This window comes from Macaca nemestrina, chromosome 6 (genome assembly GCF_043159975.1).
Source record: "Macaca nemestrina isolate mMacNem1 chromosome 6, mMacNem.hap1, whole genome shotgun sequence".
In the NCBI taxonomy this organism is placed as follows: Eukaryota; Metazoa; Chordata; class Mammalia; order Primates; family Cercopithecidae; genus Macaca; species Macaca nemestrina.
Genome location: NC_092130.1, coordinates 41,995,451 through 42,010,832, shown reverse-complemented (window position 1 = coordinate 42,010,832; position 15,382 = coordinate 41,995,451). Strand labels below are relative to the sequence as shown.

General features: G+C 52.8%; 2 protein-coding genes across 3 annotated transcripts in view; both read left to right on the top strand.

The window, feature by feature from the left end:
* Window positions 1-4,706, top strand: part of LOC105467079 (lysine demethylase 3B) — an 86,308-nt gene extending 81,602 nt beyond the window's left edge. The window contains exon 24 of the mRNA XM_071098362.1: window positions 3,307-4,706. Within this exon, the coding sequence (XP_070954463.1) occupies window positions 3,307-3,387 (81 nt within the window). The 3' untranslated portion in view covers window positions 3,388-4,706. The remainder of the gene's footprint in view (window positions 1-3,306) is intronic.
* A 2,020-nt stretch (window positions 4,707-6,726) lies between these two features.
* On the top strand, window positions 6,727-15,008 carry LOC105467078 (receptor accessory protein 2). Of its 2 annotated transcripts, none has more exons than XM_011716432.2 (8): window positions 6,727-6,913; window positions 8,690-8,762; window positions 9,053-9,129; window positions 12,426-12,546; window positions 12,783-12,896; window positions 13,257-13,398; window positions 13,497-13,627; window positions 13,712-15,008. In XM_011716432.2, the coding sequence occupies exons 1-8, from the start codon at window positions 6,882-6,884 to the stop codon at window positions 13,778-13,780; spliced, it is 759 nt and encodes a 252-aa protein (XP_011714734.1). In that variant the 5' UTR covers window positions 6,727-6,881; the 3' UTR covers window positions 13,781-15,008. The 2 variants fall into 2 exon arrangements, with proteins under 2 accessions (XP_011714734.1, XP_011714733.1); XM_011716431.2 differs by having other exon boundaries at window positions 13,251-13,398.
* The last annotated feature ends 374 nt before the right edge of the window (window positions 15,009-15,382 follow it).

Below are 15,382 nucleotides of genomic sequence, written 5' to 3'. Positions count from 1 at the left end.
TTGTGATCCACCTGCCTCGGCCTCCCAAAGTGCTGGGATTACAGGCGTGAGCCACCGCGCCCAGCCAGAAGAGGTTTTTCTTAATTGCTGGTAGATTCAATCACTTTCAACTCTGAGTCTGATGTGCCTTTTCCTTTCTTTTCTTTTCTTTCTTTCTTTCTTTTTTTTTTTTTTTTTTTTTTTTTTTGAGACGGAGTCTTGCCTTGTCGCCCAGGCTGCAGTGCAGTGGTGCGATCTCGGCTCACTGCAACCTCCACCTCCCGGGTTCATGCCATTCTCCTGCCTCAGCCTCCCGTGTAGCTGAGACTATAGGCGCCCGCCACCACACCAGGCTAATTTTTTGTATTTTTAGTAGAAACGGGGACCTTGTTAGCCAGGATGGTCTCTATCTCCTGACCTCATGATTCACCCATCTCAGCCTCCCAAAGTGCTGGAATTACAGGCGTGAGCCACCGCACCCAGCTTCTTTCTTCTCTTTTTTTTTTTTTTTTTGAGACGGAGTCTTGGTCTGTCGCCCAGGCTGGGGTGCAGTGGCACAATCGCGGCTTACTGCAACCTCTGCCTCCTGGGTTCACGCCATTCTCCTGCCTCAGCCTCCCGAGTAGCTGGGACTATAGGCGCTCGCCACTACGCCTGGCTAATTTTTTGTATTTAGTAGAGACGGAGTTTCACTGTGTTAGCCAGGATGGTCTCGATCTCCTGACCTCGTGATCCGCCCGCCTTGGCCTCCCAAAGTGCTGGGATTACAGGCGTGAGCCACTGCGCCCGGCCTTTTTTTTTTTTTTTTTTTTTTTTTTGACAGAGTCTCAGTCTGTCACCCACGCTGGAGTGCAGTGGCATGATATTGGCTCACTGCAACCTCCACCGTCTGGGTTCAAGCAGTTCTCCTGCCTCAGCATCTCAGGTAGCTGGAATTACAGGCACCTGCCACTGTGCCCGGCTCATTTTTGTAGTTTTTTAATAGAGACAGGGTTTCACCATCTTGACCAGGCTGGTCTTGAACTCCTGACCTCATGATCCACCTGCCTCGACCTCCTAAAGTGCTGGGATTACAGATGTGAGCCACCCTGACTGGCTGTTCTTTTTTTTTTTTTTTTTTTTGAGACAGGGTCTTACTCTGTCGCCAAAGCTAAAGTGCAATGGTGTGATCTTGGCTCACTGCATCCTTCATCTCCTGGGTTCAAGTGATTCTCCTGCCTCAGCCTCCTATGTAGCTGGGATTACAGGCATGCGCCACCACACCAAGATAATTTTTGTATTTTTTGGTAGAGACGCGGTTTCACCATTTTGGCCAGGCTGAACTCCTGACTTCAGGTGATCTGCCTGCCTCTACCTCCCAAAGCGCTGGAATTACAGGAGTGAGCCACTGCACCCAGCCAACCATAAAGTTTTAATACAAAGTATAATCAACATTGGTTTTTGTTTGTTTATTTATCAAGATGGAGTCCCGCTCTGTTGCCCAGGCTGCAGTGCAGTGGCATGATCTTGTCTCACTGCAACCTCTGCATCCCGAGTTCAAGCGATTCTCCTGCCTCAGCCTCCCGAGTATCTGGGGATTACAGGCACACGTCACCACACCAAGCTAATTTTTGTATTTTTAGTAGAAACGGGGTTTCGCCATGTTGGCCAGGCTGGTCTTGAACTCCCAACCTCAGGTGATCCGCCTGCCTCGGCTTCCCAAAATGCTGAGATTACAGGTGTGAGTCACTGTGCCCATGCAACATTGGTGTTTAGATAGAATGAGAATATAAAGGTAACATGTCACCTTACCCATAACACCTTTCCTTGAGCTAGGGATGTTGGGTGTGTGTCTGCAGTCACAGCCACTCAGGAGGCTGAAGTGGGAGGATCACTTGAGCCCAGGAGTTTTGAAGCTATCGTGACCTATGATCGCCCCACTACACTCCAGCCTGGGCAACAGACTCTGTCTCTTTATTTAAAAACAAAAAACAGGCTGGGCGCAGTGGCTCATGCCTGTAATCCCAACACTTTGGGAGGCCGAGGTGGGCAGATCACAAGGTTAGGAGTTCAAGACCAGCCTGGCCAATATGGTGAAACCCTTGTCTCTACTAAAAATACAAAAATTAGCCAGGCGTGGTGGCAGGCGCCTGTAGTCCCAGCTACTCAGGAGGCTGAGACAGGAGAATCGCTTGAACCCAGGAGGCAGAGGTTGCAGTGAGCTGAGATGGCACCACTGCGCTCCAGCCTGGGCAACAGTGTTAGACTCCATCTCAAAAAAAAAAAGACCTCTCCTGACTACCCTGTTTAGAATAACAACTCCTGCTCCAGCACTCCCAGTCCCACTTTCACTGCTTTATTTTTTCTGTAGTGTGTGTGTGTGTGTGTGTGTGTGTGTGTGTGTGTGTGTGTGTGTGTATATATAATTATTTTTTTTTAATCTGTTACTTAACCCTACTAGAATGTAAGCTATTTAAGCTCTATGAAGGCAGGAATTTTACTTTTTTACTCAATGCTTTTCCTTAGCACAGTGTCTGACACATAGTAGGTATTCATAAATCTTTGTTGAAGCAATGCAAAAAAATTAATGGAGAATAGCATAAGAGGGACTTGGATGCCCATGAGCCAGCTTAAGAAATTACAGCACACATACATATACATGGTTGAAGCCCCCATGTACCCTTCCCCTTTGCATTTCCCCACTTTTCCTCTGCAGAAATAACCTCAACTCTCTTGTCAGCCCTTTAAAAGAAAACTGTCTTCATTATCTTCACTTTAATATGCCTGTTTACTTTTTTCAATAACTTTTATTGTGTGTTCCAATTTCACAGGTAATATATCCAAATCAGAAAACATATAAGCACGAAGAGAAAAAATAGGCCATAATCCTGCTTTCCACTCTTGTTTTAATGCATCCTTATTAGCTGTAGAACCTTAAGGAAGCCTCTTAACTATATAAGGAAGTAAATTTCTCCAGGTGTTCACTGTGGCCTTAGTTTCCTCAGTTTCTCCTCTGTAAATTGGGCGTGATAATAATAGAACCTACCTCATAGGATTCTGGCAAGGATTAAGCGAAGGTCCACATAAAGAGCTCAGCAACATCGCCTGCCCAGGACATAGTAAGCACTTAAATGATGGTGATCAAATAGCCTTTCACATAACTTCAGTATTCTTTTTTGAGTACAGACCTTATGCCCTATGTGATTTGTAAATGACTGTGGGGATTGATACAGGAACGCACAGTCCTTGTTGGGAGTTTCCCCACTAAACCAGTAGGCTTACAGTCAAGGTAGAACATACATTTGCATGGGGCTGCCATGAACTGACTTTGCTGTTTACCCTTTCTAGGTGAAGAACATCATTTACCATGCAGTGAAAGATGCGGTTGGCACCCTCAAGGCTCATGAATCCAAACTGGCAAGGTCCTAGGCATGGAGAAACTCCAAGCTCCCCTGCGAAGCAGGTCTTTCACTCACAACACTTACAGGGAACGGCAGGGCTCTTTGCTGGAGCAAAGGCCCTTCACCCGGAGCCAGTGTGGTCAGTATTCCAAACTCTCCAGCCACTCTATTCTACGCTGCCTCAACACCGAAGGTTGACACAGGAAAGTCGTACTGTTGACACACACAGTTTGAGACTCCAAGCCAAGAGTGCCACATCCTATCCTGTGGCCTTTTGGAAATCCGAATTGCCTGAACATGGCGGGGCTTTCCTGCACATTCTCCTGATTTGAGATTCATGGGCACACCTTTCTTTTCTTTTCTTCTTGTGCCTAGTTAAATGGGAATGTGTTTGGAGGTAGGGGAAATCACATAACTGGTACAAGTATGGGGTAATTGCTTAAACATGCCTGGTGGAAGTCTGATAGCGTCTCTGCACGTGACCTCTGACAAAGCCCATCCCAGGAGACGGGGTGAAGCCATTCCCCACACTCTCCTGTGAACACCGGAGTCTGGCTAGACCCAGGGAGAACCCACTGCTTTTCCCAGGAGGCTCCAGGATTAGGAAATGTGTGTATTTAGTGAAAAATAGGTTTGTAGTGAAATAGTTACTATTTCATGAAAGTAGATATTTTTAGAATTTTTGAAATACCACAGTTGTTTTCCTGGATTATGAGGAAAGGCACATTACATTTAGTCTTCCTTTCGATATAAAACTCTTTGAAGAAATATGATTTTTAGAAATCAGCTACCCATTATAGCACAAAATCAGCCAAAGCAGAATTTTTTAAAATTGGCTTTTTTAGGATTCTTTTAGTTTCTCCCCCTCCCATCTTAGTCTTACCTTGAGGGAACAGTCCTATGAGAAGGAACTTTGTCACGTCTGAGCTGTGGTGTGTTCCCCGTGTGTGTACAACACTGGTGACTCCAGGAACCATTTTCACCTATTACCGGTGTTCCCTGGGGACTCCTCTTAACGTTTCCAAATGGGAAGGACAGTTGATTTCCAACATGAGGTTTTTTGTTTTTTATCCAGAAATATTTTCAGCAAAACCTTCCAACTGAGTGGAGTCTGATTAAGGATTTATTTGAAAATGGTGGAATTCATTGGCCCATAGGTACATGGGAAAATGTATCTCTCTCCAGCTGTACTGTAGTGCCCTGCAGGCTGTTTATATGTTCACAGTTACTTTTTTTTAAAAATAAAAGTCATTTAATGTAGAATACTTTTAATTTCACTTTCTGTATTTTAATTTTGTTGAAGGGCTGATTGGGATTTCCATGTTCTTATTAAAAATCTAACAAATCTTTTTGGAGTGGACTAAATTATTTGCATACCAACCCTTCTAAAATCAGCATTAGATTGGGAGTTGGGTTGGAGGTGGGGGATTCGTTTTCAGGTCTTCATAACTGTGCTACACCCAGATATTTTTCTTTGCTTGTTGAGGCTGTGCCATGTTGGGAGAAGGGAAATTGCTAGGGTGAGGTTAGTATGGTTTGGGGAATTGGGGGTAAGGGGAAGGGGCCACATGAGTTAGAGGGTAGGAAGAGAGACATGTTTCCCCATACTTCATGCTCTGTGAATGGAGTGGGAAAGGTGGGGTCCTCCCTTCCTGTGGCAGAGTCTGGGGGGAAGGGCCATTGCATGTGGTCTCAGCAAAGTTGGACAGTCTGTGGTGGGATTCTTAAGCAGGTGGCCTGGCTGCCCACATGTAATGTGCAGCCATAGATCCACCTTAGATGGTGGGAGACACTCATGTGGGTTTTATCAAACAGTAATTAAAGTGTTCCATTGTGAGGTGAGAACAGACTGCATTCCAATTAGAAGAGGCTTTCTGGAGAGGAAGTTGTGAAGAATAGCAAGAGGGGTTATCAGAGGCTGCTTCTCTGGAACCTTTTGGGAAACATCTTCCAAAGTGTTTGAACCTGGAAATATAATTTATCAGGTTAGAAATAGACCATTGTGTGGTTCAAGGATACTGAGCTTGAATAAGACCATGACTCTTTGAAATACACAGTTCTGAATGTGTCCTTTCAGCCCGGATGGGCACAGGTTGATGCTGTGGTCACCCAAAGGATTACACCTCAACATAAAGGGTAGAGGAATGCTGAAGCTTTAAAATGGGACAGGAAAGGAGAGCAATAGGGCTGGGGGGTTGGTGGATGGTGGGAAGTTGGTTGCTTTACTGAAGGTCAGGAGGCAGGCTAGCCTACATTCTGGATATAAATGTCTTTAGAATCAGGACATTCACTGCCACTAGTGCTTGCTGATGGGGGTGGAACTGGAGCCCCAGAACCCTCTCCCAGCCCCTCTGTTTGAAAAGAAGGTTGACCCTTTGTTGTCAGTAACCACATTGAGAGCATAAAGCTCTGTTCCCCTGCAAAGCTAAGGAGCTGACAACGTGAAAAAGCAGACCAGCAGCCCAGTGACTCACACCTGTGATCCCAGCACTTTGGGAGGCTGAGGCGGGTGGATCGCTTGAGCTCAGGAGTTTGAGACCAGCCTGGGCAATATTGCAAAACCCTGTCTTGACAAAAAAAAAAAAAAAAAAAAAAGCTGGTTGTGGCTTGGGCCTGTAGTCCCAGCTACTCGGGAGGCTAAGGTGGGAGGATCACTCAAACCCAGGAGGTGTGCTGAGGTTGTGCCACTGCACTCCAGCGTGAGCGACAGAGTGAGACCCTGTCTCAAAAAAAAAAAAAGACGGATCTGGCCAGGGGAGATCCTCTTTCAACGGGGGTGAGAAGGAGTGGGGTGAACAGGTGCGGCTGTACCTGTGAGTCAGGAGCTCAGGTGGATGTCTCCAGGGCCTGTGATGAGGAGGAGAGTTTGCTAGTCAGCAGTTGGGGATGTAACCTGTTTAAAGTAGGCTTCCTGGGGTTATCTTAGCAGCATGACTTGGTGGCTTTGTGACTCTCAACAGATTATTGAACCTTAAGCTTCTCATTCCCTTATCTTCAAAATGAGGGCATTTATAGCACCTGCCTTATAGGGTGGTCAAGAGAATTCACTGGCAACGCAGTGAAGCTCTTAGCACAGGGGCTGGCACACAGTAAGCGCTTGATGTGGGCAGGGCAGGAGGTGGGCAGGGGTCGATTTCAAGATGTAACCATGGAGACCTCCACAACAGCCTAGGGCTTGAAACCCAAGAAAGATGAACAAGCGATTCGAGGAAGGCAGGGCACTGAGGGTCGGAGGCGCATGCCCGGCCACAGCAGGTGCTGGGGGCGCGCCGCCGCCGCCGCCGCGGCCTCCCGGCCTCCCCTTTAAGAGCCGCCGCCGCCGCCGCCCACGGCCCGCCGCTGCGGCAGGGACCTCCCCTTTAACGGCGGCGCTGGGCGCTCCGCTGCCCCCGCGGCGGCTGCTGCAGCGGCTGCTGCTGCTACTGCGGCTCCTGCTGCCGCCGCCGCCGCCGCCGCTCGGCCTCAGGCAGCTGCATCCTCGGCCGGGCCGGGTCCCCGCCCCGCGCCGCGCCCGGCCCCGCCATGGTGTCCTGGATCATCTCTCGCCTGGTGGTGTGAGTGCGGCGGCGAGGGGGGTGATGCGGGCTGTGATGGAGGGCGGGGTTGTTAAAGCCCGGGTGGACTTCTCCGAAGCTTGGTGCAGCAGAGTCACCTAAAGGCGCTGCGTCCTTATTTGGGGTCCCCAGAGACATGGAGATGTGGCACCCAGGACTGGAGGGGGGAATATTAGGGGAGCGTGGTAGGCCTGGCTTCCCAGGGACCTCACCCACATTCTTTATTAATAACCTCTTTTATTTCTACCGTCCTTGCTCCTGCGCCCATCCTAGGGGCTGAGCAGCACGGCTTGATTTAAAAGGGAAGGCAGGCGCGTCCCCTCCCCCACCTAGCAGGTCTGGGCTGGAGGAGGTCCTCAGACCCGGGCCCTGTCCCTCTCGGGGAGGGAACAGGGTGATGGAAGAGAGTGGAGCAAGGCAGGGCCTCATCATCATTCCGCAGCTCAGAGCCATCACCAGGCCCCTTGGCCTCTCCCTTCCACTCACTGTCAGGAGACTGGGGACGAGAGCACATGCCCTTAGGCCCCCTAGGGAGGAAGTTTGGGTATCGGGAAGCAGAAATGCTCGGAGGACAAAGTGTGAGAGGTAACCGGGAGAGGGGATGTATGTGCTCAGCCTGGGATTGTGGACGCCGCTGGGGGAGGACGCTCGGTGGCCTTCATTCCAGGCTGCCAGCTACACTGTGGAGCCATGTCTCTGGCACCTCCCCGGGCCCCAGGAGGGAACTCACACCATTCTCCACGACCCCAGACTTTGTCCTTGAGGATTCTGCCCCGCACTCCACTTGCACCAGGCAGTTTGGAAGTATCCCGCCTGTCCATGTGGAAACAGGAGGCACCCACACATTGTCAAGGGGCTGAGCCTGACAGGAGCTCCTTGTGGGCCTCGGAGTTATTCCCTGCCCTAATGAGGACACTGCCCCTCGGCCTCCACCGTTGTGGACTGACACCGGCAGCCCCACCCTGCTCCCTTCCCATTCGGTGCAGCCGGGCTGGCCAAGTGCTTCTGTCCTGGTTTCCTCTAGACTCCTTCTCTTCCCCCATCCACCACAGGGGGAATGGAGGGGTCTCACGCCTCCATGTGGCCTTCAGGGTGGCTGCTTCTCTCTTGCCTGGGCAAGCCCCAAAGGGCATCGGCCCTCTTCTTTCCCAGCCTGTGTCTTGTCTGCACTCTGTAGTTGGATCACCAGCGGGGGCCCTCCCCTGAGCCCCATCCCTGTGGTGTTTACATGGGGGAATAAGCCTCTTTGCCTCTCTCAGGGCCTCCTGCCCCTGTGCCCTTTGTTCCCTAGGGCCCCAGGGCCACAGTGGTACCTCTGACTGCCAGGTAAGGGTGCCCTGGTAGGTAGTGTCAGGTTTCCTCGCAGAGCCTGGCTCTGAGACAGGGAGGTAGAGGGTAAGGGCAGATGGGTGTGAAAGGGCATGAGGTCAAGAAGGAAGGCACCCTGTGGCAGTGACCTGACTCCCAGTCCCCATGACATGTTTGTGCATAACCAAGGATCATGGCACAAGGGACCACATTGGACCCTCTGGCCTCTGGGCCTTTCCCTGCCTCCAGGGCTGGAGAAAAACTGAATAGTGGAGCAGGGAAGCGCATCACCCTAGCTAGCTGGGCATGTTCCATGCTGCTTTGACCTTAACCCCTGACCTGAGTTCATCAGTCCAGCAGGGAGTTCTGTCCCTCTTCCCATTATTTACCCAGGGTCTGATGCAGAGCTGGGAGGGAGAGGCCACTGCCCTTGGCTGAGGGGCCCAGTAACCATGCCTGCCTCCCTAGGCTCATCTTTGGCACCTTGTACCCAGCCTATTCTTCCTACAAGGCCGTGAAGACAAAAAACGTGAAGGAATATGTGAGTGGATGACCCTTCACCCCCTACCCAACCCACATGGCAGAGGGAGGGGAGGACACTGGGTCCTATTACAGATGGGGGTGACTTTGCACCAATGCTGTCAGCCACTAACAAGACCCACCAGCAAAGGAGGGCCCTGGATGTCCCGCACAGTGCCTCCAACATGGCTGGCAGGCAGAAGTGGGGTCCTGGGTGTTCTAACCAGGCATGTTCGACAGGCATAGATGGGGTCCTGGGTGTCCCTGCCCCTCAGCCCCATGCCCCAGTGAGCGCTTTCCTCTGTCCCTCAGGTGAAATGGATGATGTACTGGATCGTCTTTGCCTTCTTCACCACGGCCGAGACGCTCACGGATATAGTGCTCTCCTGGTGAGGTCCAGCATCCCCTCCTGCATCTCAGGGCCCAGGGCCTCTGCCTGTCTCTACCCGGCCAGCCAAACAAAAGATTGGGCCTGGGAGTGAAGCTCCTCCCACTCCTGACAATTTCTTGGGGTCCTTGATATCTCCCCTCTCATGCCTAACTTGACCTGTAGAAGAACAGACATAGTAGTGCCAGGCAAGGGGGCTCACGCTTGTAATCTCAGCACTTCGGGGGACCAAGGCTGGTGGATCACCTGAGGCCAGGAGTTTGAGATAAACCTGGGCAACACAGTGAGACCTCATCTCTACTAAAAAAATTTTTATATTAACCAGGTATGGTGGCATGTGCCTGTAGACCCAGCTACTCAGGAAGCTGAGACAGAAAGATCGCTTGAGCCCAGGAGTTGGGGGCTGCTGTGAGCTATGATCGTGCCACTGCACTCCAGCCTGAGTGACAGAGCAAGACCTTGTCTCTTAAAAAAGAAAAAAGAGCTGGGTGCCGTAGCTCACACCTGTAATCCCAGCACTTTGGGAGGCCTAGGTGGGTGGATCATTTGAGGTCAGGAGTTTGAGACCAGCCTGGCCAACATGGTGAAACCCTGTCTCCACTAAAAATACAAAAAAAATTAGCTGGGCGTGGTAGTGCCCCTGTAATCCCAGCTACTAGGGAGGCTGAGGCAGGAGAACTGCTTGAACCCAGGAGGTGAAGGTTGCAGTGAGCCGAGATCATGCCATTGCAAGCCTGGGCAACAGAGTGAGACTCCGTCTCAAAAAAAAAAAAAAAAGGGAGTAAGAACAAACATAACCCCCACGCTTCTTTCTGGTGGCAACCAGAGCACCTCAGTGGAATTCAGGAAACCTGCTTCTGCCATGCTGCCTATGACCTTAGGCAGGTCACAGCTCTCGAGGCCTCAGTTTCCTTATTTGTAAAATAGGCATATGATTCACTCCTATAAACACTGGATACTTGCATTTCCAAGGCATTTCCCAGGTCGTACTAGACTACTAGACTACTATGAGCACTTTGAGGACAGGGAATGTGTCTTAATCATCTGTGCATTCACAGCAGGAACTCAAAAACGTTTACTGAATGATCAGATACCTCTTGGAAGAGAGAACTAATAATACAGTTCATCAGAACTCAAGAGAAGAGAATGTTACCAAGGGGGAGAGGACAAGAGATCATTACATGTAGAGATAAGGCCCTTGCATTTGAGAAAAATAGTTTTAGGAGAGGAAAGAGATGGAGAGATGGGTTAAAAATTGAGGGTAAAGGCCAGGCACAGTGGCTCACGCCTGTAATCCCAGCACTTTGGGAGGCCGAGGCAGGCAGATCACGAGGTCAGGAGATCAAGACCATCCTGGCTAACATGGTGAAACCCCGTCTCTACTAAAAATACAAAAATTAGCTAGGCGTTATGGCGTGTGCTTGTAATCCCAGCTACTTGGGAGGCTGAGACAGAAGAATCGCTTGAACCCAGGAGACGGAGGTTGCAGTGAGCCGAGATTGCACCACTGCACTCCAGCCTGGTGACAGGACTCAGTCTCCAAAAAAAAAAAAAAATTTGAGGGTAAAGGCTGGGCGTGGTACCTTCTGCTTGTAATCCTAGCACTTTGGGAAGCCAAGGCAGGAGGGTCGCTTGAGCCTAAGAGTTTGAGATCAGCCTGGGCAACATAGCAAGACCTGTCTATTTAAAAAAAAAAAAAAATTGGCCAGGTGCAGTGGCTCATGCCTTAATCCCAGCACTTTGGGAGGCCGAGGCGGGCAGATCACCTGAGGTCAGGAGTTCGAGACCAGCCTGACCAACATGGTGAAACCCCGTCTCTACTAAAAATACTAAATTAGCCGGGCATGGTGGCACATGCCTGTAATCCCAGCTACTCGGGAGGCTGAGGCAGGAGAATTGCTTGAACCCAGGAGGCAGAGGTTGTGGTGAGCCAAGATCATGCCACTGCACTCCAGCCTGGGCAACAAAAACGAGACTGTGTCTCACAAAAAAAAAAAAAAAAAAAAAAATTGAGAGTAGAGCAAGGGTAGTGAGGTAAAAAAAAAAAAAAAAAAAAAAAAAAAAAAAAAAAAAAAATTGACGGTAGTGAATACAGATGCCTTTTTTTCTTTTTCTGAGGTAGAATCTCACTCTGTCATTCAGGTTGGAGTGCAGTGGTGTGATCTCGGCTTACTGCAGCCTCGACCTCCTGGGCTCAAGTGATCTTCCCACCTCAACCTCCTGAGTAGCTGGGACCACAGGCACATGCCACCACACCTGGCTTCTTTTTTATTTTTTGTAGAGATGGGGTTTTGCTGTGTTGTCAAGCTGGTCTCGAACTCCTGGGCTTAGATGATCCTCCCACCTTGGTTCCCAAAGTGCTGGGAGACTACAGGCCACTGTGCCAGGCCTATACATGTGTCTTGACACAGCAAAATAGAGAGAGAGTTTTGATGAGGGCTTTGTGAGGACGTAGGTGACCTGAAGGAGTTTGTGACCAGAGGAGAAGGCGCTATGGGGACTGAAGGGCAATCCTGAAAAGTGAGGGGCGTGTCACGGCGAGGCAGGAGGTTCCCCAGCAAGCTAGAGAAGCCCCAGGCCTCTCAATGATAGGGAGGGCAGGAAAGGAAGGGGTGAAGACTCAGGCGTGGGCCTGCACAGTCGAGAGCAAGGTCGCAAGGTCGAGAGTTTCCCTTGGTGTTGACCCTAGGGCAGAGGAAGGGGGTTTTCTCTAGGAGTGAGAGGGCTGGGGCTTGGGGAGAGGATGAGGCAAGGAGAGTCGCTGCTGGGGGAAATTCCTTCTAGAGTCACTGCTTACCTTCCTGTCTGGAGCCTCAGCTGAGCCCCCCAGATGCTTTTGGATTAGAAAGGAGCAGTCCGGGCCGGGCGCGGTGGCTCACGCCTGTAATCCCAGCACTTTGGGAGGCCGAGGTGGGCGGATCACAAGGTCAGGAGATCGAGATCATCCTGGCTAACACGGTGAAACCCTGACTCTACTAAAAATAGAAAAATTAGCCGGGCGTGATGGTGGGCGCCTGTAGTCCCAGCTACTCAGGAGGCTGAGTCAGGAGAATGGCGTGAACCTGGGAGGCGGAGCTTGCAGTGAGCTCATGCCACTGTACTCCAGCCTGGGCCACAGAACCAGACTGCATCTCAAAAAAAAAAAAAAGAAAGAAAGAAAGGAGCAGTCCCATGAGCCTCATGGGGACCCCAGAGCACTCAGAGTGAGGGGCTATCACACACGGGGCCGGTGCTGCTAGACACAGGGCACCTCCCGACTCCCTGCTCTGTACTCCGCGCTTGCCCCTGTCCCAACAGGTTCCCCTTCTACTTTGAACTGAAGATCGCCTTCGTGATATGGCTGCTGTCCCCATACACCAAGGGCTCCAGTGTGCTCTACCGCAAGTTCGTGCACCCAACACTGTCCAACAAGGAGAAGGTTTGCCCCCACTCTCAGCTTACCTCCCAGCCTGCCCCAAGCCAAGGCAGCCCAGAGCCTGTAGCCTCATACAGACTGGCCCTCCCTGTGGGGCCCAGAGCCCGAAGTGACCTGACAGGGCTGCCGTGGCCTCCTGGAGCAGGCAGGGGCCTCTGTCCAGGGGTGAACAAGGGTAGGGCAGGGCCTCGACAGCAGCGCCCAGCTCTCCTCTTCTCCCTTCCCCTCCAATGCCATAGGAGATCGACGAGTACATCACGCAGGCCCGAGACAAGAGCTATGAGACCATGATGAGGGTGGGCAAGAGGGGCCTGAACCTGGCCGCCAATGCCGCAGTCACAGCTGCTGCCAAGGTGAGATGGGGGCAGGCTCGGATTCCCAGGGCCCCGCCTTGTACAAAGGGCCCTGGCCAGGCCCCTTGCGTCCACCCTGTGCTCAGGGCTGTAGAGACTCTGGGCTCGTGCAGCTGGAGGTTCCAGTCCAGGCTCTACCCCTATCTGGCCAAGTCACTTTCATCGTCCAGCCATTTCCGCATCTGTCCGGAGGCGAAGTGTGGTCCTGCCTCAGCCCTCAGCTCTGTCTGTGTGGGACTGGGTGAAGACGGTGTGGGGAGGGCACCGAGCCTGGGCTGCTGCCAGCACCATGGTGACCGCTATCTCCACCCCGCCCCTTTCCCCGGCTCTCCCGGTGCGTGGTGGTGACCCTAGGGCCAGGGGGTGCTGTCAGAGAAGCTCCGCAGCTTCAGCATGCAGGACCTGACCCTGATTCGTGACGAGGATGCACTGCCCCTGCAGGGGCCCGACGGCCGCCTCCGACCCGGCCCTGGCAGCCTCCTGGACACCATTGAGGACTTAGGTACAGGCAGGGCCTGAGGTTGGGGAGGGGCCCCAAGGGCAAGGCCAAGGAGCCCAGATGGGAAAGATTCCCCCATCTCCTTTTCTCCCTGCACCCAGGAGATGACCCTGCCCTGGGTCTAAGGTCCAGCACAAACGTGGCAGATTCCCGGACAGAGGCCTCTGAGGATGACATGGGAGACAAAGCTCCCAAGAGGGCCAAACCCATCAAAAAGGCACCCAAAGCTGAGGTGAGGGCACTGGCCAGAGCTCGGGGAAACAGGCAGGGGGTGGTGGCTCCAAGCTGAGCCCCATCTTCCTCCGTCTTTCCACAGCCACTGGCTTCCAAGACACTGAAGACCCGGCCCAAGAAGAAGGCTTCTGGCGGGGGCGACTCAGCTTGAGACCCTCCACCCCCGCAGGCTGCAGAGCAAGGATGAAGCCTCAGGAAGGGCCTCGGACCCAGCCCCTGCTCCACACTGTGCCAGTAGCCTAGGTGTCTCAGGCCCCTGGGCCCCTCAGATGGCCATTTCCGTGCCTGCCCAGTGGCCACTCTACTGGAAGGGGCTTGGAAAAGAGGAGGGAGGCCCAGCTGTGGGGGTTGAGGGTAAAGGGTGGACCAGAGGCTGAGGACTGAGTCACCTAAGGAGGTGGGGACCCCTCAGCCTCCACTGCTGTTCCGCCGCAGCCCCGCCCTGCCCCGCCCCGCCCACCCAGTGCCTTGCTGAAGCCCATAGCCATCCGCTTCTCAGAGGTCCTATCATGTCTCCACTGCTCGCCTTGGTTTGGGAGCAGGGAGGGGGCAGTCCTAGCCCAGATGGACCAAGGACGGGCCTGAAAACACGTGGGGGAAAGGGAGCACATGGGGAGGATGTCAGGGACTCTGGGTGGGGCCTCCAGGTGCAGCTGTGGGTGGAAGACCGGGGCTGGCGTGTGCTTCAGCAACCAGGATGGCCAGGCCAGAGCTGCAGCTGGGGGCTCTTTTCCTGGTCATTGGGTGGGGCTGAGTGCCACATGTTCCCACATTAAAAAGGGGGGTCCAGGGCTGTGTGTTTGCGTGTGTCTTTCTGGGTCTAGGGCTGGGGGGAGTTTGGGTCAAGGACTGTCCCTCCAGCAGTCACCTCCTCCCACCCTCAGCCCCACCCTCAGCCCCACAGTCAACTGGCCATTTCCCTGCTCAACCCTCCCTCCTAGACCCTGAGCCTCAGAGGATCCAGCCCATGAGAGAACGGGCATCTGGGAGGCCCCTCACCTGCTCCTTTGACCTTGCTCCCTTTCAGGTCACCCATTTCCACCATGCCCTGGGCTGGACTCCCGTGCTCCTCAGGGCCCACCCCTGCTCTGGTACAGGCCCCTGCTGAGTGGGTCCCTCTCCTCTGCCCCTGGGGCCCATCCCCTATTGTCCAGGGTCCCCATCCTGTACCAAGCAGACTGGGCGCTAAGACCCCTGGCAGAACCCAGACTCTGCTCGCACCTGCCCCAGCTTCTGCCACAGCTTCAGTCAGGGCCAGGAGGAACACATGAAGAAGAAAGAGAAATGCAGGAGCCGTGGGGCTCCCGGTTCCTTGGGAAGAGGGTGCCCAGTGGACCTTTGGCACTGGATGAGCCAATAAACCAAACTCTGGCACCTCATTTATTTTGGCATCTGTGCTTTGTTCTTGCCACACCAGCTGACAGGTGGGAAGGACCTCAAGTGAAGCAGGACCCAGCTGGGGGAGTCGGGAGGCCAGCCTGTGATCCACAGGAGCTCTGGTCCCCAGCTAAGAGATGGGCTTGAGGTGGCTCAGTCTAGGAAAATGGTTTTGGGACTCAAAACCAGAGGCCTGGGCCGGGCGCGGTGGCTCACGCCTGTAATCCCAGCACTTTGGGAGGCTGAGGCGGGCAGATCACGAGGTCAGGAGATCAAGACCATCCTGGCCAAGATGGTGAAACCCCGTCTGTACTAAAAAAAATTAGCCAGGCGTTGTGGTGTGCACCTGTAGTCCCAGCTACTTGGGAGGCTGAGG

Excerpts from the sequence above, each read along its gene's own strand:
- LOC105467078 (XM_011716431.2), top strand. The coding sequence starts at position 6,882 with ATGGTGTCCTGGATCATCTCTCGCCTGGTGGT. Across the intron at positions 6,914-8,689 it reads ATCATCTCTCGCCTGGTGGT|GCTCATCTTTGGCACCTTGT; the intron begins GTGAGTGCGGCG and ends CTGCCTCCCTAG. Across the intron at positions 8,763-9,052 it reads CAAAAAACGTGAAGGAATAT|GTGAAATGGATGATGTACTG; the intron begins GTGAGTGGATGA and ends TCTGTCCCTCAG.